This window comes from Mustela erminea, chromosome 3 (genome assembly GCF_009829155.1).
Source record: "Mustela erminea isolate mMusErm1 chromosome 3, mMusErm1.Pri, whole genome shotgun sequence".
Lineage (NCBI taxonomy): Eukaryota > Metazoa > Chordata > Mammalia > Carnivora > Mustelidae > Mustela > Mustela erminea.
The window spans coordinates 79518516-79540515 of record NC_045616.1 but is presented as its reverse complement, the minus strand read 5'-3'; the positions used below and the strand labels follow the sequence as shown (position 1 = coordinate 79540515).

General features: G+C 40.1%; 2 protein-coding genes across 4 annotated transcripts in view; one reads left to right on the top strand and one right to left on the bottom strand.

Annotated features, from left to right (window-relative positions):
- MTREX (Mtr4 exosome RNA helicase) overlaps positions 1 to 10941 on the top strand; it is a 99467-nt gene extending 88526 nt beyond the window's left edge. The window contains exons 25-27 of one of the 2 annotated variants that reach the window (XR_004284008.1): positions 793 to 955; positions 4153 to 4257; positions 9178 to 9266. Coding sequence is in view for 1 of the 2 variants with exons in the window: in XM_032336229.1 (XP_032192120.1) it covers positions 793 to 955; positions 9178 to 9282; positions 10663 to 10715 (321 nt within the window). In the remaining variant the exon portion in view is untranslated. Of the gene's footprint in view, positions 1 to 792; positions 956 to 4152; positions 4258 to 9177; positions 9283 to 10662 lie in introns of those variants that run through there. The other variant, XM_032336229.1, reaches the window with a different exon arrangement.
- Positions 10942 to 10980: 39 nt separating this feature from the next.
- The window catches only part of PLPP1 (phospholipid phosphatase 1), a 93556-nt gene continuing 82536 nt past the window's right edge, over positions 10981 to 22000 (bottom strand). For both annotated transcript variants that reach the window (XM_032336233.1, XM_032336232.1), the window contains exons 4-6: positions 21770 to 21827; positions 11790 to 11966; positions 10981 to 11308 (exon numbers count right to left, since the gene is read on the bottom strand). In XM_032336233.1, the coding sequence (XP_032192124.1) occupies positions 11180 to 11308; positions 11790 to 11966; positions 21770 to 21827 (364 nt within the window). In that variant the 3' untranslated portion in view covers positions 10981 to 11179. The remainder of the gene's footprint in view (positions 11309 to 11789; positions 11967 to 21769; positions 21828 to 22000) is intronic.

Sequence of the window (22000 nt, the reverse complement as noted above, 5' to 3'; positions counted from 1 at the left end):
AATTTTAAAACATGTTTTCTCCTAAGAAATTAATTATCCCTGGGTCTTTAAAGGCCCAGTAGCTTATAGTAATGAATTTGTATGTTCTATGATTTTCTTAGCATGAACTGATTTTATCTACCTTTAACACTAGACTGAAAGAGAGGGAAATATGAACTATATGACACTGAAAGAGAGGGAAATGAATCATAAAAAGAGCCTCTTCAGTGGAACATTTTATATTCCTTATTACTAAGAATTTTAAACTTCTAGAACCAGGGAAGTTTGTATAGGACTAGGCAGTTTTGACCTTTTATATTACCAAGGAAAATAGAATGAATCTAAATATCTCGGTGTGGCGGGGAAGGGGGAGATTAAGATTTATATTTTTTAAAGCATTATTAGGGAAAAGCATTACTTTTCCGTAGGGATTTGTATCTTTTTCAGTCTGTTTGTTATTAATGTCTTTGAGGGTTTTTTTGGTTGCTGTTAATGAAAGACTTAGAGATTAGTTAAATGCTACTCTTAAATGACTTTAATGAAGAGTTTCTTTAAAAAAAAAAGTTTTAACTGGGTGAAAATCATGCTCTTGATAAATTTTTCTTAATTCATTGTAATGGGGAAACATTACAGTTGGGTCACTTAGCAATGGAAAAGGCACTGTAACTACTTAGAAGTACAGTGTATCCAAACTGGGCATAAGAATGTAGAAGAAAAAGGAGTCTTGTGGAATTCTGGCTCTGGAAACCTAAAGAAAAAAAGTTCGCAAGTACTTTAAGGAAGAAATTTTAAGTAAATCTTTTATCTTCAAAGGAATGTGCTAAAAGGATTGCAAAAGTTTCAGCAGAAGCCAAACTGGAAATTGATGAGGAAACTTACCTAAGCTCATTCAAACCTCACTTAATGGATGTAGTATATACCTGGGCAACTGGAGCTACATTTGCCCATATCTGCAAAATGACAGATGTCTTTGAAGGTATGTATAAATTCTGTATAGATACATTTCTTTCTTTCTTTCTTTCTTTCTTTCTTTCTTTCTTTCTTTCTTTTTTTTAAGATTTTATTTATTTATTTGGCAGAGAGAGAAAGAGACAGCAAGAGCAGGAACACAAGCAGGGAGAGAAGGAGAGGGAGAAGCAGGCCTTCTGCTGAGTAGTGAGCCCGATGTAGGGCTTGATCCCAGGACCCTGAGATCATGACCTGAGCCAAAGGCAGATGCTTAACGATTGACCCACCCACGTGCCCCCGTACATTCCTTTTTGATAGAAGAAATATACTCAGGATGGCATTTCTTTAACTAAATAAGAATAATACATTATTTTTAATTTTTGGTAGTAAATGGAATGGTAATGACTTCACAGATGATCTAGTAAGTCAAATCTGTGTGAATTTTTTTTTTAATCTCTTGTCAGTAGTCTAAAGGCTTATTATATTAATTCCACTAAAAGCAGAGCTGAAAATGCTGTCCATCATTGCATTTCTAATAATAGACTTGACCTCAGTGAGACGCTGTGCTTCAGCATGAATCAGATTAATGAGCAGTCTTTTTAAATAAAGTCATTAAAAGACTGTAGAATAATTGTTACTCAACTGAACAGAAATTTTAAGAAGAAAAAATAAAGGCAGAGAGAATGTAAGAAATAATAATATTTATAAGAAGTGAAAAAAAGAGTATCTACGGGAGACCATTTTAGAAATGTTTTACTCATTTCAAAAAGATTGGTTTATATAGAGAATCATGATAGTGAATGATATTTATCAAATTAGATATTTACATTGAACTTTTTTAAAAAATGAAAGTAAATGAGCTTGGACTTCAGAGAGATAAGAGATTATTATAAGAATATTTAAAATGCTGGGGCGCCTGGGTGGCTCAGTGGATTAAGCCGCTGCCTTCGGCTCAGGTCATGATCTCAGTGTCCTGGGATCGAGCCCCGCATCGGGCTCTTTGCTCAGCGGGAGCCTGCTTCTCTCTCTCTCTCTGCCTGACTCTCCGCCTACTTGTGATTTCTCTCTCTGTCAAATAAATAAATAAAAAATCTTAAAAAAAAAAAAAAAGAATATTTAAAATGCTATTGTTTGTAGCTCTATTTTTTTTTTTAAGATTTTTATTTATTTATTTGACAGACAGAAATCACAAGTAGGCAGAGAGGCAGGCAGAGAGAGAGGAGAAAGCAGGCTCCCCACTAAGCAGAGAGCCCGATGCGGGGCTCGATCTCAGGACTCTGGGATCATGACCTGAGCCGAAGGCAGAGGCTTTAACCCACTGAGCTGCCCAGGCACCCCTGGTTGTAGCTCTATTTTAAGAAAAATTGTATTTTTCACACTTGTTATATATACTTTTTAACTGGTATTACTAAAGACTGATCGTTTACTGAGTTTATGAATCACAAACTATGATGACCTATGATGCATAGGTCAAACATCTCTGCAACAGAATATTAAAATTTTCTACTTTGAGCCTTTACTCTGCTGAACTTCATGGGTTTTAAGGTTTAAAATATTAAAGTTTTTAATAGTATATATATTTTTTATTATGGTATCTGAAGTTTATCTCTAATCCTCCATTAAATGATCATTTCGTAATGTGGTTCTAAATCTTTTTCCGAGTATTCTCTTACTGAGACCATCATCATTTATTAAAGTGACTGCTGTGTGCCAGGCATTGTGCTAAGCGCTTTATATAATTTAGATCTAATCAACAAAATGGCAACTCAGGGTAGACACTTTACTTGGCACAAGAAAGCTGAGTTTTTTAAGAAGTAAATAATTTGCCCAAGGTCATAGAGGTGTGGTATGTGATGGCACTATGATTTAAATTCCAGCCTCTGATTACAAGTCACATGGTAGTTAATAAGTTCATCTAAGCACCATAATGCCTTATCCTTGAATTTTGGATCACCTAGAGACTTCTTACATCCTGACCTAGATTGTACCATCTCCATCCACTGACAGTTTGTGCTTGTAGGAATGGTAAGGAGGTCTGTAGTAGTTCACAGTGAGATGCAATAGCTGAGGATATCAGAAGAGGGAAGCATGACACTTGACCTTGCTTGTGAACACTGCTTCACACACAGGAACCGAGGTCCATATACGACCGCTTATGTGGTGTGAAGGTGTAAATGCAGTCATACAGCACCCACCACTGTTCAGTCTGGCATCTTTTTGGAACATAAGGCTGAAACTGACTGTTCTATGCTGAAATAATTTTAAGATTTGTTAGTAGCTCATATTTATAGAATATCTACTTCTCTGAGAAGTCAGACACATGACATAAAGTAGTTCATAGCAGAGAGTAGTTCCTTTTGTTTGTTTGAAAAAAAATCAAGGGGCAACAGACCTGCACATACAGGGTGCCCTATAAAATTATCCTTGTGGACTGTTTTTTCTGTTCTTTGTACTTAAAAGGAAGAGTTGTCACAGTATAGGAAGACAGATCAGAAACTGCTAAAATTGATAAGAGTTTGCCGTTTTCCAGAGCCTACTGGCGTTCCTGAAATCCATTTTGCCCCCTTTCAATTCCTTAGGGTTATTTCTGCATCACAGTTTGTGTGAGGAATCAAAGTTTTAAAATCTGAGGAATTCCATTTGTAATTATAACTTGAAGTTTGCTCTAACTCAGTATAATCTTCATGTTTTTCTGGTCTGGGTGTCATTGTATCAGTTATACTTTTTCTTTCTAAAATTGGGATGGACTATATATTAACTCTTAGGAGTAAAACAGCATAATTAAACAGCAAAAAAAAAAAACTGAGAACCTTGATTTACTTAGGAGAATATTTTCTTTTTCTAGCATACTGTGTGCCTCCCCTTTTTATCGTGCTGTTACTTAGTTCTTCCATTTCAGAATAGCTGTTCTCTCCTCATCTTGTTATTGTACATGCTTTATATAATTGGAAAAATACTATAATCAAAACTCTAGCCCATGGTACATTGTGTCTTTACTTTGATGGGCAGAAAATGATTGCACTGAAGTTTAAAATGCCCTTCACTCAAACCGTATTTGTTTGCAGTTAGATTCTTAATTTTTTTTATATGAAAATTTAATTTATATGAAAAATTTCCTTTATATGACATTTCAAGTCATGAGCCTCAGAAGTAGTAGTTTTAAGTATTTTTCAAACATTAATTGGCACAAATTAACATTGTAATGATGAATACTGTGTGTTTGAGGGGATGCCTAATACAAGAGAAGAACTTATACTGTGACTCAGTTGAGGAATTTTCAAGACTTCATACAAATTATTATTTCCTCTATTATCACCCTGGAAAAAAATGGTAAGAATGTAGTTATTTCTTATTTCTGTTCAACTAAACTAGGGTTTCAGTCTACTGATCTATGTAGTAGATCCATGGAAGCATTCAGTGGCCATTAAATTTTATTTCTGTCTGAACAACAACAGTAATATAGTCTTCACTACACATGAAAGAGTTGCTTTTCTACTCCTTCACCACAGGAGTTCTCCTGATGATGTGCGCTCTCACTTGAAACTGTTCACCATGTAGTGCATTCCGACACTGTCCTTCCGTTTACACTCTTTTTAAAAATGCCTTTCAGCTGGCATAGTTGTATCCTTCCCTAGGTCAGGGGACATCAGTGTCATTATGGAGTTGCCAGTTGATTTGTTCTTAGAAATACTTCTGCTAATAATAATAGAGTGACCATTTATTAACATGTATCATTTCTGTTTTACTTCTGGCAAAATTTTAGTACTAAATTACTTAGAAATTAGTACTTGATACTTACACGTCTGATGAATAACGACTGAGACCCTAGTGGGAATCAGGACTGGTGCTATACTTGGTGCATTTTGAGTAGCGGTCTCTACTCTCCAGAAGGGGTTTAGCCTAAGCTGGGATCTTGTTCTTAGTATTTGCAGAAAAATATATTTGTGATCCTGACCTCAAATTCATTAAAACCACCTAGATAGAAATATTAAATCAGATTCAGGACATGAGCTACGGGGGACCACTTTGTGGAATCCCAGAAAGCTAGAGATGGAAACACTATTCAGAGAAAGGTGTTGCTTTCCATCCTCAATGAGAATAATACTGTTCTGTTCAAGAACCTGATGAATCTGATGATTGCATGTGTGCCCAAATGTCCGTTAGTGGATGAATAAATTCTGGTATATCAGTGTAATGTAGTATTCAGCTATACAAAGGAATGAAATACTGATTATTGCTAAAATGTGGGTAAAATTGAACACAGTAAAGTTCTAAGTTTAAAAAAAAAAAAAAAGGAGGCAACCTATTGTATAATTCCACTTATAAGAACTGTCCGCAGAGACAAAGTAAACTAATGGTTGTGGGCCAGGGGCTAGAATAGGAAGTGAAATTGAATTCTGACTAATCACTGCCCTTTTTTTTTTTTTTTTAATTGTGACAGAACTTACATAATCTAAAATCCACCATTTTAAATGTCCAATTCAGTGTCACTGATCATTTTCACCTCAAGTTTACATTACCATTCTGGAAGAACTCGTATTAAGCATAAAGTCATCCTTCTGATTATACTGTTCAGTGGTTTTTATTGTATTCAGAGTTTCATGATGTAATTTTAGAATATTTTTGTCACTCCTGGCTTAGTAATACAGCCCCTCACATAGTAAATGGCACAGAATGAAATGTAATTCCTGGTCTGTCCACTTCCAGAGATAATGGACATGAAGTGTTAAGTATCTGCAGCAGCTCTGCCCCCAGCTTCATAGGTTGTCACTCGTGCATCATAGGAAAGGGAGAAAGCATTAGGTCTGTCTTCTTTATCTAGAAACTCATGCACCTCTGTCCTTTACTTTATTCTTTCCTCTTTCGAAGATGGACCCTTCCGCCCTCGTTCTGAATTTCAGGGCCTTGCTTCACTCTTTTCTCCACCTTCCTCAATCTTGCCATTAATAATAGGCTTATAGTTTTCATCCACACCTTTTTCAGCTACAAACATAATCATGATGGTGGTTAAGAGCAAGAGCACAAATCCTGGCCATAAATCCTACTCCCTCAGTTAAATGATCTTGGGCAACTTACTTAACTGTGCCTCAGTTTCTTTGGCTATAAAATGAGTGTAATAGCTCCTTCCTCATAGTGTGAGGCTAACATGACATATAGAGAGCCTTTAGCACAGTGTCTGGCACATAGCATTCAATAAATGGGAGCTGCTGCTGTCTGTTTGTCTTGGCAGGTATTTTGTTGTCATCACCCTTAATCCCTCCTTCCTTTTACAGCAGGGGCTCAGGACTAGTTGAGAACAGACCACCTTTAGTTCCTTACCACCCCCCCCCATTTCCATCTTGATCCATGGTAATGTGTTATCTCAGTTTGTTGAAATTACTACGAGATTCGCCTCTCGGCCTTTTGGCTAAGATCAGGTGAAATTACTACAAGACACCAGTGACTAATTGCCAAATTTAGAAAACAAGACTCCTTTATTTGGATTGTACTTGCCAATTTTTACTGCTTACTATTTCTGGAACCTCATTAATGTAAATTCTCTGTCACTACCTGGCAATGAAGATTTTTATGCAAGTGAAAAGCTTTAGCATAAGGCCTAAAAAACTTTAAAAATTTGGGGGACCTCGCTGGGTCGGTGGGGCAAGCGGCTCTTGATTCCATCTCAGGTTGTGATCTCACAGTCCTGGGATAGAGCTCCACGTCAGGTTCCGTGCTCAGTAGACAGTCTGCTTGAGGATTCTTTCTGTCTCCCTTTGCTGTCCTCCCCGCAACCACCACTTGCACTTGTGTGCTCTCAAACTTTAAAAACTTAAAAATTTTTCTTACTTTAAATATATAAATTAGAATTTATAAGGTAATATACATTTATTATAGAAAATTTAGAAAATATAGATATTTCTGTGAGGCACTATGATATTGGTAAATGTCTGGGCTCTAGAATCTTTGGTCTGGATTCAAATCCTGCCTCCATCATTTACTCCTGGCTCTGACCTTGGTCAGGTTATGTATGCAACTTCTCCTTCTCCTTTTCCCTCTCTGTAAAATGAGGATGGAGACAGTACTTGGTCCAATTGTAAACGTCAAATGAGAAGTTTTACATGAGATAATGTATCAGAAGATCCGCCACAAAATAAGTGCTCAGAAAGTGTTGGATATCACCCTTTTTTCCTTTCTTTGATGCCTAAATGTAACTAGGAACATTGGTAACTTTACTCTCCAGTAATACAAGAATGTCCTGAGGGTTATCATAAGATGTGTATATATGCGATTGGTTGGATTTTACAGAATTTGTCTCTGTTCTGATTGCCATTTTGCTGTTGACTCTTACGAAGTCCCTTGCTAGGTACTAAATAACTTTAACAGAGTTGTGTAATAGAAATACGCTATATTTTAAGGCTGGAGTTTTTTCCTAGAATTCATGAACCTTTTAATGAGAACAAGACCAAAAAAAAAGAAGAAAAAAAAGTCCAATGGGCTTGGAATATTTTGGCTGAAGGCCTGTATCATGACATTTTACATTCCTTCAGAGTTTTGCCAATGTCAAAGAATTTGTACATTATCTCAAGTGACAAATTCAGAGTTAGGTAGAGGATACTCTCTGTATTATTATAGTATTGACAGTATTCGTATTGATCTGGGGCGCCTGGGTGGCTCAGTGGGTTGGGGCCTCTGCCTTTGGCTCAGGTCATGATCCCAGGGTCCTGGGATCAAGCCCCACATCAGGCTCTCTGCTCAGCGGGGAGCCTGCTTCTTCCTCTCTGCCTGCCTCTCTGCCTACTTGTGATCTCTGTCAAATAAATAAATAATAATAATAAAATCTTTAAATAGTATTGAACTGAATCTAAAGTAGGCAAACATCCTATAGATAGCAGATGGCAGGGTATTATCCCCATTTGTCTTTTAAGGTATCCTGTGTGCTGGTCGTCTTCATTATCAGTGTCATCCCCCAAACCTCCCAGAATATGAAAGTAACATCACTATGTTTTCATTGCTCTGGCTCAGTGGTGGGTACAGCAACGAGGAACGTTGTCCTTAGGGGTGCAGGCCCTTCTTCTGCAGTATTATCTTTGGCTCTTGGAATTATCCCACAGGAAAGAGAAGGTGCTTTACATGTCCGTGGGCACCTGCTGCTGGATTATGCGGATTCTCTTGGGCAAATGGCTTTTATTTTATCTTCATCTAAGCTCAAATTACATCTTCCTTCCTGAGTTAACTCTCCCCAGTTTCCCCTCAAGCACTGGGCACAGTGGAAGAGAACATGGAGGGCATTAAGAGAAAACTCAACTGTGCACAGTGTATTATAGGAACTTGATAAATGTTGATGGATCAGTTCAGTGTTAAAAGGAGTTAATAATGGTAAGGACTTAAACTAGAGGAGTTCATACCTCGCATATCAGACTGATATTCTTCTAATATACTTCACACATTAAAAATAAAGTCTCAAGACTTTTAAATTTAAAGCAGATAGCTCTCTGAGAAAGGATCCCAGGCCCCTTGCTTGCTTAAGTGTGGTAGAAGTCAAATGATGTTTAGCTCAAGTGTGGTAGAAGTTAAATTATGTTTACAGCTTCAGCTTTGATAAAAACACTGATCTCAGGAAGTCAAATCCATTGGGAATAGACTTATCTTCTCCTTTGTGCTCCCTTGAGGATACACGATATGAAGAAAGCACTGGTAAAAATCTAAGGTCAAGAAGAATGAATGATTGCAGCTTTAAAATGACAAACCTGATCCTGCTGTTCGTCCCCTGCTTAAAAATCTCCAGTTGCATTCTCTTCACCAGATGGTATCCAGATACCTCAGTAGGCCGCCCTCAGGGTCCTTGAGTAGCTGCACTTTTGTTGTACTTCCCTGCATTGGCCCAGTGGTCATCTTTTGTTGCTGCCTGACAAAGACCTCCTCATGCTTACAGACCCAAGTTATAGGTTATCTTGGTGTCCTTAATCCAAAGTTGCTCTCCCCCTGCTCCCAGGGCATTTTGTGAACTTACAAGAGCAAATGTCAATACATTATAATAAATTGGGACTCTTTACCATTAGCTAGGGATGGGAAATTAAGCTTTCTGGTTTTGTATCTCTCCTAGTGCCTTGATCAGGCAGCCAGTCAGGTCTTCAACCTCATTTATTGGATGGGAAGTCCCTCAAAGTACTATTAGTTAATCATCCCATGTTCTCCTACCTTGCCTCTAACAAAAGTTCTACTGTTCTGGTTATTTTCATTTTACAAGTGATTTGTTTCCTTTCTCTACAGGCAGCATAATTCGTTGTATGAGGCGCCTGGAAGAACTGCTTCGACAGATGTGCCAAGCAGCAAAAGCCATTGGAAACACTGAGCTGGAAAACAAATTTGCAGAAGGTCAGTATCCAGTCTGTGGCCCTTTTCTAATCATTAAGCAAATCTTTTGAGACCTGAGTTCTTGGCCATAACATAGGAAGACATTTTCAGATGTTCTTCACTGGAATGCCATGGAGGGCCATCTAGGTTTTTTTGTTTTGTTTTGTTTTTGTTTTTGTTTTTTAGTAGTATTTAAATAACATTTTAGAATGTCTCTCTGGGAAAAAGTTTCAAGATTTTTTATATAATCATTTATAAATATTTATTGTGTGCTATGTGCAGCATGGTTTTAAGCACCAGGGGAATACAGCAGTGAACAAAAAAAACACAAATTCCTGCCTTCTTGGAGCTTACATTCTAGTGTGAGGAGACATAAAATAAGTAACAGTTAAACTATTTCAGGTGGTGCTAAGTCTATAGTAAGAAAGGAAGAGACAATAGGAATTGAGGGATAGAGGAGATGGGCTAGGGCCTCCACTCAGAAGGTGGTATTGAGGCCCTTCACGTATGCCTGATAGATGTAAGCAAGAGCAAGAGACCAATGTGGCTAGAGCAGAGTGAGGAGTAGAATAGTAGAAAGGAGAAAAGAGATGATCATGTTACCCCTCAGCCCCTGGCTTTTTTGTGAAATGATTGGAGGTTTGACCACAGGAGTGGTGTGCTCTGGCAGTTCTTGCTGTTGCATTGTAGGGAGGTCTGCAGATTAGCACGGTGGAAGCAGGAAGACCAGGTAAAACCAGATGGCCAGTCTAAGGTGGTAGTAACTAGAGGCAGGCAGGGGGCTGGAGGGAGTATATAACCTGCTTACAGTTTGTTCCTTCTGAATATTTGCCAAGAAAAAGGGCTGTGAGTTAATACATTAAAGAATAGCAGCCAGCACCTTGTCGTTCTGAGTTAGTTGCTCATCTAGTCACAATCCCTAATGATTTCTGCTAACCAGTGTCCTCAGGTGTGTGCAACAACTCGGTACTGTTTCCATACGGTTGATGGGGCAGGCCTATTTAATCAGCCAGAGTTTAGTTATGTAAATTTATTAAATAATAAATTTTGTCCTGCCTTAGTTCAGAAAGAATCTCATGTGGTAAGTGAAAATAAAGTGTCTCCTGAAATAGGCTGAAAATTCATGCTTTGGGGTCAGCTAACTGCCTTCGACAGTTTAGTCCTTTCTTCAGTGAGTCTTTGTGCATAGACACCGTCTCAGCCCTGCGCACACACACACACACACAGGGTACTACCGAATCTAGGGTCACAAGAGTAGGAATCTGGTTTCTAAGTTACCCTGCTCTCCTCTTAGACCAACAAGGCTTTGTGTCATCAGGATTGTTGTATTAAAACCCCACCAGAGGGGAATTACAATCTTTGTGATCTTGGAGGTTTAAACTGTCTTTTCTTTTCTCTTAGGAATCACCAAAATCAAGAGAGATATTGTGTTTGCTGCCAGCCTCTACTTATAAAGAATTAGCTAAACGAATGTGGGATTTTAAATTTTTCACCACCTGATTACAGTTGACTACAAATGCTTACAGAAATGTTGATTTGGTTCTCCCATTTCAAGGCAGTTGTACTCAGACATTTTAATATGTATTATACTTCAATCAGGCATCATCCGAAGAAAGCATATTACATACACATTTGTACATAAGCATTACATTTTTTTTTAATAAAAAATGTATAGGTGGGCATTGTTTTAGTGAAAGGCTTGAATTTTTTTTTTTTTTAAATGAACTTAGAGCTATTAGAGAACCACTGTGTTAAATATACCTATATAACACACAGGTAAAGTGGGCATCCAAGAGGTATAGCAGCAGCAGTCCCTTAAAGGCTTGTACACCATGAAGAAAACTCATCTTCTTGTCTTCTGGTTGCAATCATTTTCCTTTAGAAAGCGGGCCAGCTTCACCTGGGCACTCTGCTACCTTCAAGGTTGGTGACTGTTCCTAAAGTGATTCCCTGTCGTTGGTGTTTCATGCAGAGTTGTATGGGAGTCCTCCTCTTTCCTTTCTTTAAAAGAATTTCTGTTCTTGAAGAAATCAGCTACGTACACTGCCTACAGAAAACAAGTTATACTTAAATTACATCATTAAATACTTTTGTCCCATTCTCAGTTTAAAAACCATATACACAGTTGCAACAGGCAGTTGGCAGAAATTAAACCCTATCACAAAGAAGGGGTACCCAAAAAAAGGGGGGACTAACGGAGTTAGAAAAAGATGCTATTAAATTGAGAGTTGCTTAGTTAGGTCTTGAGTAAATAGATTTACTCTGTTAGCACTTAGGTTATTCTGCAATCCATACCAAAACGAAACTAAACACTATAGCAGTAGCCCTTTACAAAAGTACATATAGTTAAGATTTTTGTAACTTTTGGAAAGAGCAACATAGTTAATAACATCGAGTGATTACCCAGTAAAAATTACTGAGCCACATTATCTGCCTTTGGATAGTATTCTCCCTGGGACAGGATTTCTACTTAACTCCTCCCCGTGTTTATCAGTATCAAGCTGTAGGCTGCTGCCCTATATACTTACAACTAATATTGCAACCAGGGCTCCTTGAATGAGTCCAGTCAGTACATCGCTCCAGTGGTGTTTGTAGTCCGAAACTCGAGAGAGGCCCACATAAATGGACACAGCAACAAGACCAAATTGCAGTGTGGGGCGTAAGAGTCTTGCCCAGTCTCCCTTCATCCTGGCTTGAAGGTAAAGCTAATAAAGAAGATAGGAATAAAGAGAAGAGCTCAACATACCAACTGGAAACTTTATACATTTTAAGTATCACCACACCCTGAAAGGGTTGGTGTTTTACATGAACAAGTCATTATATATTAATAACCATCACTATTAATAACCATTAACTAATCAGAGTATAAGTTATATATAGAACAGGACTTTAGGCATTCTTATGTTCATCAACACCTGCAACTTAATCCTTTTAAATAAGCCCCAAACAAAAAGGGATTGCCCTAGAAACTTGTCTTTAGAATAGTTCATTACTTTCCCTATCTAGATGACTATTCAAATTGTAAACATGGCAAGGGGTGTCCATGTTCAGGACTTCCAAGGATTTCAAGGGCAGCTTCTCTTGCATCTGTTGTAATTCTGATTCACAGCCAAGTGTTATCCTTAGTCCCAAGTCTTGGGACAAACTGCTAGCATTCTGAGCACAGGGTGTCTACCCTGGGCCCAGCTGCTATGTTTTCCACCCAATCTATTTAGAGATTGAGTTTGTTTAATTGATTCAATTTACTCAAGAGTTCTGCTCACCTCGGGTTATTTTAAAGGGCAGTGGAGACTACATAATATGTATTTTAAGTAAATCTAATACTCTGCCTAAATAATACAGATTCTAGTTGAGCTCTGACCCAGCAGTGAATTAGTCTTTGATTACCACCTGTGCTCTGTAATCTTTTAAGTTCCATGACTTTTCCCTGTACTCATCAGGGACTTGAGAATTTCCCCTTTTCTGTGTCAGCCTGCCTTTGACTTGGGTGCATCTCTAAAGACTGTGATGCAGAAGAGTTTGGATAGTTTTCCTGTCATTTCCTTTCAGCAAATCTGGTCTCTTTTTAAAAAACAAAACAAAAAAATTTTTTGCCTTATTTCTATCTAATAAGATATGGTTTTAAAATATATTTTAAAACTTCTGTTTGGTAATTTGTGACTCATAACAATTTATGAATGGCTATGCCCATAGACACTGCCTACTTGAAATAGATATACAGATCCATTCCCAGTTCTTTGTGCACTGCTGTGAGCAAATACTCAGTTCTCAGCAGCTGGCAAAAACTCAGAGATTGTCTAATTTTATCGAGTGTTTTACAGTAGAAACATCTAATTGTAAAAGAGCATACCAGTTGTTCAATTGAATTGCACTTGTTAGCTGGTTAAAGTGCTCCTGACTTTCTGCAGAGCCTCTCCTTTCCCTCTTTGTTGTTGAAACTATAAAAATGTAAACAGTAAGGCTTGTCTCAAGATTCTGAAGTTGGGGAGATAGTTGGTTCTGGCTGAAGAAAAGTTTGCATCTGGAACTGAAGCCAGTTAGGTAACACAACCATGCCAGTTAACATTGCCCTCACTAGGTTCTATCTTCATTGGAAATGTTTTATTCTTTTAAAAAGAATAGTACTTGGACTGGGGCTGAAGCCAAGTTTTGGATGTTACTCCCCAAAAGTTCAGCTGTCCCTCTTTTGCTTATTTAGCTGCCTTTTCATATATCTGTTAAAGGCATGGGTTCTTCAGACCATAAAATGATACACCTATGAATTATAAATACTTAATATGTCTCTGTTAAGGACATAGCACGAAAGAAACAATACCAACTATAAAACGGATTTACACGTAGTCCTAGTTTGTGCTTCCAACTCAAAGAAAACTCAGGACTTTAAAGGTCCTTCCTCACTTAGGCTTCTAAAATCCTTCTGACAGTATTTTCCTTCCAGAGACCCTCACTTTAACTCTAGGTGGCTTGCCCCCAAATTCCTCTAACATCCCTGTGAAAAGAATGAGCATTCACTTATGGACTAGTACCTAAGCTTCCATGTACTTTAGGTGAAACCCTCACCCTTCTAAATAGCTAGTTTCTCCTTACACATCTACCCAAGTATAGATGTTACCCTCTTCTCTCCCTACCCGGAGATGATTTCACCCTGAGGGGGTACTAGGAATCCCCCCATTGTGGTTTTACCCCTAACCTTACCCTCCCCTCCAGGCTCTGACTCTTCTGATGACTAATGGCCATGGTGTGTATGCAGGCTGTGGTCACAAAACAGTTCTCAGCTCTAGGTGAGATGGACTAACTGGGTGTGCTTCCTGTTTTCCTGCTCTCTGTTTCCTTGAGTCCAAGATACTCAGTGTAGCTCTGGGAAGACCAGGTATCACGACAGCCCTGTTTGTCACTGTGAAGAATCCTCCATTTCAACCGATGCCACGGACCTAAACACACTGAGTTTCTTGGACCTTGGACCACTTGAGTTCCACAGCGGACACGCCCACAACACCAGATGTGGATAACTTTCCTCCCATGCTGCCAGCCAGAAGTCTTTTCCTCCATCAGCAGCTTCAACAGAGCAGACAGTGTTGTCTTTCTGGTGGCTCTGCGTTAAGCCTTTCTCAGGTTCTGCAGTGCAGATCTTTTTAATACCTCACCCTCTGGAGGCACTAGAGATTTGACTTCCTCTACCACTCATTTAACTCCTTCCCCCAAATCATTACCTCTTGCCTGTTCTCTCCTTTTCCATTCTTTCATTTTGTGGATTATCACTTTTTATTTTATTCCTTGTCCTTTAAGAGGAAAGAGGAAAGACAGTATATGTACCTTTAGATTTTTTTTTTTTTTAATTTGACAGAGATCACAAATAGGCAGAGAGAGAGAGAGGAGGAAGCAGGCTCCCTGCTGAGCAGAGAGCCCGATGCAGGACTCGATCCCAGGACCTGAGATCATGACCTGAGCTGAAGGCAGCGGCTTAACCCACTGAGCCACCCAGGCGCCCCATCCTTTAAAAAACAAGACTCTATTGAGGGAAGTCTATGTTCATAACTGTCTCAGAGCAACAGTGTTGGAAGCTCTCACCACTGCTCTACTAGAACTAGATATAGGGACAGAACTCCTGCTTTAATGCTGAAGCTTATAATAAAAAGGCTCTGTAAGTCCCTGCCTTTAAAACTCCACTCCCCCCACCTTCCCCACTCCCTACACATGCATTTGCTAATCACTTATGCACTGAACACATCCATGTAAGGAAGTCCATTGCTTCTCTCTTAAAGCTCAGAAGAGCTAAGTAAGGAACTCTACACCCAGTGTTTTGTACGGTTCGGAATAGACTCAGTGGCAGTGTCAACGACTTACAAATTCCCCTCCTGGAGGAACTGTTCTTCCACAGACACAGTTGGAGAGGGAGCCCCATCTGGACCACACTGCTCTGCCTTCTCTTTACAGAGGGCACTGAAGATGACCTATGACAGGCCTGATCCAGAGATCTGCTGGGCTGTATTCTCCCTCTGGAATTTGCAGAAGGATGAACGAGTTCTCTTTTTCAGAATGTATAGAAAGAGCGCCTACAGGGTTCGGGATAGGCTACCTGCAAACTAAACTTACAAGGAAGCAAAAGCTATGGTTAGACAAGGACAGCAAGCCATGACGAGAGATCAAAGAATGGAGCAGAGTGGCAGCCACACCAAAAAGCCGGGCGGCCAGTGAGACAGGCAGACCAAGTCCAGTTCCTGGTGGTGTGCTAGTTCTAGCCCATCTGTGTCTTTAAACTGTTTTGGGGGCGCCTGAGTGGGTCAAGTCAGTTAAGTGTCTGGCCCTTGATTTTGGCTCAGGTCATAATTTCAGGGTCCTATAATCAAGCCCCACATGGGACTCCCTGCTCAGCAGGGAGTCGGCTTGTCTCCTCCTCCCTCTGCCCCCCCCCCCCATAAGCATGCACATGCTTTCCCTCTCCCTCTCCCTCTCAAATAAATAAATCTTAAAACATACACAATTTTTTTCTCTGGGAGATGAGTCAGTTGCTTATAACCCAAAGATAAAGTGCCAACTACTAGCTACCTCTGTGTTTAATCAGAATCCCATTTTTGTTCTTAATTTGGATTTCTGTGACTTGAATGGTGAGTTTTACTTTTTAAAAAGGTAAGTTTCAATTGGGAAGGAAAATAGTATTTATACACCAGTGTTCAAACTGTGAGAAAAACTTGAAAAACATAATCCCATGGGAACATACATTAAACGTCTACTGAACAAGAGCGTTCTGGTAGTGGGCATGGGATTTACTTCATGACTTCTTTCTACGTACAGTACAAGGTGTGCACCGCCACCCTACCCTAAGCCAGAAGTGGTTCATCTACCCATCTCTATCACTCTCTCAGGGCCATTTTAAGATTCTTTTCTGAGCATGCTTCAGTTTGCCCTCAACTGACCTGCCCCGTGGGGATTCTGGTCCACTGGTGGACAGAGTACTGCCAAGTGAGAAATTCTAATCTCTGGATCCCTCCTGATCCTAATATCCAGCCTTCTGGTGAAAGAAACAACAAAGCAGAAAGTTCCCAACTACAAATAAGAGAAAGGGTGGAAAAGGCAGAACGGAAGCAATAATGTGCAGCTGGTCACTGAGGTACTCCCAGAGGCAAAACGAACAGTCAAGTTTGTGAAAGAAACTGAGCCTACCACTAATGTCATCCCTTCTGTCACAGGAAAAGTCAAGAGGCATGTGGGGTTCTAGGAGGCACAAACAATAAAATTAGCAGGAAAAACAAAGAACCATCATATACTTTACTAACCTTCACACTGCTCTGCCCACTTTTTCATCTATTAGAGAGGCAGGATAGACACCTACCACAGGAGAACTTGGAGAGCAAATTAACCACCTCCAGACCTCACCATAGTGAGGCCTATCTCGATTTCTCCATCTCCAGCAGGGGAACCATTATCTTCGTGACCAGACGGTGCATCAGAGCAAGAGCTCAGGGCAAATCAGATACAACCAGTGACTGCACATAGCCCAGATTTAGAAAGCAAAAAATAGTTTGGTAATTAGCCTTGGGGATAATCCACTAATATCCTCCAGGAATGTCCTCACTAAAACCAGGCATCACTACTGACGCTTGTGAAAAGGAAAGTTCCAGATTTAGTTTTTCCTTCCAACAAAAGCAAACTGAGCAAGGGTAGGCTCTTAGCCACTCTTCTGCATCAGGCTTCTGGTCAGGAAAATACAACTGCTCAATGTAGGGTCAAGTGTCCAGTCTCTTTAAAAAAAAAAAGTCCAGTCTCTTAGCAAAGTAAAACCTATTAAAAATAAGTTACTACATCCGGTATTTTTTAAAGAAATAAAAGCTGCTTAGCTGAGATTAGTAGAGACTCATAAAGGCAATTTCTTACTCCTTAAGAGAACAAGGACAGAAAGAATCAATTTGCTCAAAATAACCAGATATTCAAAGGCAGAGGGGATTGTAGGAAGACACTCCATGCAGGCAGCAGATGGTTCCCTGACAAGTGCAGAGAGGCCTTCCTGCTCACCTGGAGAGAATCCAGCACTGAATCTGTGTGAATAAAGCCTCCTGATAGCTTTGTAGGGCACATGAAGACCTCGTCAAAATAAACCGTGGACTTTTCAATGCATGGGGTCACATTGGAAAAAAATGCAAAAGTATACTTTTTGTAAAAAAAGTATATATATATATATATATACACACACACACACAGCTTTTTTAAATGAGGAAATTCAATGTCTATTGACACTACTTAGGTATCCTTTCATTATCTTACTATCACCAAAAAAGACTCAAGCCTATTTTGCCTAAAATTTCTGGAAAAAAAAACTAGCTTCCAGTAAAGGGTCTAACTTCTCACTTTTAAAACCTGTTTGCTGACCAAAATATTTTGTGAGGCTGGTTTATTTTTGCCTTTCCTTGATCCTCTAACACTTAACTACAAAACGCTGTTGTCTCACAGAGTTTCTTAATAATCTATTCTTAAAATGAGAGGGTTTTTTTTAAATTTTTTCCATTTTAATTAGAGTCAGGGGGGATCAGCTTGCAAGCTAAGAATGGTTTTCACATTTTAAAGGACTATTAAAAAAAAAAAAAAAGAATACACAACGGAGACTGCATTGTGGACTACAAAGTTTATGACCTAACCTTTTACCAAAATCATCATCTGCCAACTTCTGAGCTAGAGCAACAGTAGCGTGTTCAACACAAAGAACTGTTTCTTACTCTGCTTATTTTGAAAACAGCTTCTAAGACTCAGCCAGGCAATATATTGTTCCACCTCCACTTGAAGACCGATCTGGCCAGGAGAACACCCTAAGGGTGACCTCTGTTAAACAGTCTTTACTCTAGACTTCAATTTCACCATCTTTAGGATTCAGAGTTCCTAAATTTAGATGTAGAATTCCATGTTACATTTAGACAAGATTCATGTAGTTCCTGGGCTCTGTTCACTTGTGCAATGCCTGGCATTAATTCACTTTGGAAACCATCTTCATGAAATATTCACCAATCGTAGATACTCCATGGTAAGTGCGGGTAAGAGGTGGTACAAATCTGGAGAGAAGTGGGTGGTATCAAAGAGCACTACCAGACAGGAGGGGGCAAGACCCAGACACCAAGGTGCCTGGAGCCCCACTGTAGAAATTAATCCAAGAATTTCCTAACAGATGATGAGAAACACAATCTGAGATTTCAGGCTTCATAGTACAGTGCTGGGAAACGTGTTTCAGTTTATTCCTTCAGTATATTCCAACACAACCTATATAGAGAGAGATCTATCTATATATATACTGAAAAAAGAATAGTCTCGTAACATGGTTCCTTTCCTGGACAGTGAAGTAAATTTGGATTCTTTGGCAGTTGGCCAAGTTCAGTGGGCATCACTAAGAACTTGAACTAGGTATGTGCAAAGAAGCCCTATCGTATGCTCCTGCCAGCCTAGGTCTCTTCATGGGTGCTCTACCACTGTTAAGTTCAGGGCTGGGCTGCCTGCCAGAAGAAAACAATGGTCAGAATATTTTCTTTAAGAGACTTTTTAAAGTTAATTTCTGGGTGTCAGGAATTCTGGGCGGAAGTTTTGACTATCAAAAACTGTCCTCAGAATTTGAATGGCTGTACATCTCCACCCAAATCTGGGACTGACCCACAATGCCAAGATGCCTCGGGAAACAAGATGAGTCACTGCCTAAGGAACTGGCAGAGGATATGGGAGTGGTTAAATGTTGCATATAAATGCGAAAGCTGGAAAGCAGGGAGACATCTGTGTTCAGGGGCTGAAATAAAAGCTGGGGCCTACATCCACAACAAGTAAATATTTCCACTGCTTAAGAGTCACTGAAATGCAGTGCATGGTTGCTCTGGCCAACTTTCCTCTCCATAAAGGCCTTGGTCTATGACAAATCTCTTTATCTGAACTTTCCATTTTAATTTTACCTCTAAGAGCTCATACTGACCCGGTTACCAACCTACAGTTAAGGTCATTTTCCCTCTGCTTAGATCTTTAACTTACCTCCTCATACACTCCTGGGTGTCCACACAACAGGCTTACCACTGAGGCCCTCTATATATTAATTTCATGTTCTATACGGTAGTTTCATATTTTACAAAAAAGCCCTTAAAGTTTATAATTGAATGTACAGATATTTTGAGAAGGGGTAAAGGAGTAAACATGAACAGTAGACTACAGGATATGGAATATGATACATCTGAGAATATATTCTTTACAATTAAAAACAGTGGGGGTGCCTGGGGGCTCAGTCAGTTAAGCCTCTGCCTTCAGCTCAGGTTATGTTCCCAGAGTCCTGGGAATGAGCCCCACCATCAGACTGCCTGCTTCTCCCTCCCCGTGCTGCTTCCCCCACTTCTCTGCTGCTCCCCCTGCTTGTGTTCTCTCTCTCTGTGTCAAATCAATAAATAAAATCTTTAGGGCGGGGGGACAGTTGCTAAAAGTCATCACCTGACCTTTACAGTAACTGGGCTAGGGTTCAGATCAAGCAGTCTATCAGCAAAGCAAGGGAACCCTTTGAACACTAGAGAGCTGACAGACCTCAACAGCCTCCCAAGGCTCCTATTTCCCCTACTAAAAGGGTGGCAACCATCCCTCTTCTACTTCATGAGGATTATCCGCCCGATCTCGTCTGATCTCGGAAGCTAAGCAGGGTCGGGCCTGGTTAGTACTTGGATGGGAGAAAGAGTCAACAAAGTAGTTTAAATGCAAATCATTAATATCAACATTAGTCTTAATGTTGACTCTAAAGGACTTAAGGACTCTCTCTCTCCTTAAGGACTTAAAGACTTAAAGGACTCTCTCCTTAAGGACTTAAAGATACACACAGGTGAGGGAGCAAAACACAGAAGCGGCACTGACAACAAGGTCTGGCTGAGGGCATATAAAAACATGTTCAAACACTGAAAAGCCATCAGTGTTGTCAAAGACTTGGGGTTTGGGGAAGATTTCTCAGGATACTAATGGCTCTAGCCTTCATCTCCTCCAGACTCCATGCCCTATTTAAGAGGAAAAATATACGATGGCTCCCTTTAGAAAGAATGCTAACTTTTCCTAATGGGATATATGAACAGAGCATATTGGAATAGTATTTCTTGTTTCTCCATTTAAATAACCACATTCCCCATGGCACATTTTCAGAAACGTTTGGGTGTGTATTTTAAAATGGAAGTCCCCAATTCTGTTAATTGGTACCCTGTTGCTTCCTTGCAAAATTAAATTAACCTAAGACAAAAGACTGACATTTCCAGTAATGGTGAAGCCAAAAATTAGCTCAGCTGTAATGGTTTTGAAATCGTGGGTTTGCATTTTGTACAGCACACACATCTGTAATTTTTACATTCTTTAGACTTTTCAAATTTGGTTTTTCAAATGAAAGCAGGATTCTGGTAAAAATTGATATTAAAAATCTCCAGGTGAGACCAAACTAACTCCCAACAGTCTATTCTATTACATATTCCGGACCTATAATGTAAGCATTAAATACTAGAGCACAGAATATGACCAAGGAGAGTGGGGAAAAAAGAGCAAACAGCAAATTCACACAGAACATAACCACATAAAAATCCACTAACAAAGTTAAGACAAAAATTGTAGCTGATCATTTAGGGTAGAGATGTCCCCTCTTTCCCAACAAATTTTGATAATTTTATAGAGAAAGACTCACAGGGATAGGAGAGTATATGACCTAAAGCCTATCTTTTTTAAGTGACACTGGATAAACACTCATCTCTAGAGATGCAAAATGTGGATGCAAATATGTTTTCCCTCTTCACTGTCCCCTTTGTATGCTGCAAGTGCCGACTGGCAGACTGCTGTCCGGGTTAGCAGACACAACTGAACCTCCCAACCAGGAAGATGCTAAGCTCCCTGAGCAGCAACTACTTCTTCCAGAAACTGAAACCTTTCTAGACCCAAGGAAAGCAGTCAATCAAGTATTTCAGAAAGTGGAAGGAAGACAAAACCTACTCAAGAAGTAACAACCACTGCCTTCACAGTCCACAAATTTGGAAGCTCCACCCCTAAACCCAGCAACCCCCGGCACAGAACAGGGGCCGCCTGAGCTCCTAAGGTCAGGGCTCCCAATTAAGGTCAGGTCATTGCCCAGCACAGCCACCTTGGCCCAGTTCTTCAGAGCAGGGACCTGCGGTGATGACAGAGAAGCTGCTGGGATGTTGCAGAAAATATGTCCCAAAGTAAGGGCGCACGTCCACTGACTCTGAGCACCAGGCAGGCAGACTTGATTAGGTTTCTCCCACCGGAAGGAAGCACCACCTTCATCCGGGAAGACCCTGTACGGTCCTGAAAGCTCCCGATTCACCACCCATACAGCGAGTGTGCCTGTCTGCCGCCTCTACACCCAGTAGTGACTGGCTGCGACAGAAGCACCAGAGGCCCCTCTCCGAACCACATAAGCCAAGCTCCGGAGGATGCGGGACGGAGCTGGCCGAACGGAAGGGGACCCTGAGGCGGAACACATGAGCGCGCAACCCACCGGACACCAACGCAGAGTACTTACTGCCACGAAGAGCATGCAGTACATGGAGAATGAAGAGTGGCCCGAGTAAAAAGACAACCTAGGAGAGAAAGAAGACAAAGGTCAATTTCCTTTCCTAGGCGGGCACAATCATCTTGCTGTCCTAAATCTTACTGTGGTGGAGCAGACCCCTGGCCCCCTCACCCTGGCCAATTACAGGAGTGGGGAGGGGTGCCCTAGTACTGAGACTTCCAGCAGGGAAAAACCCGACAC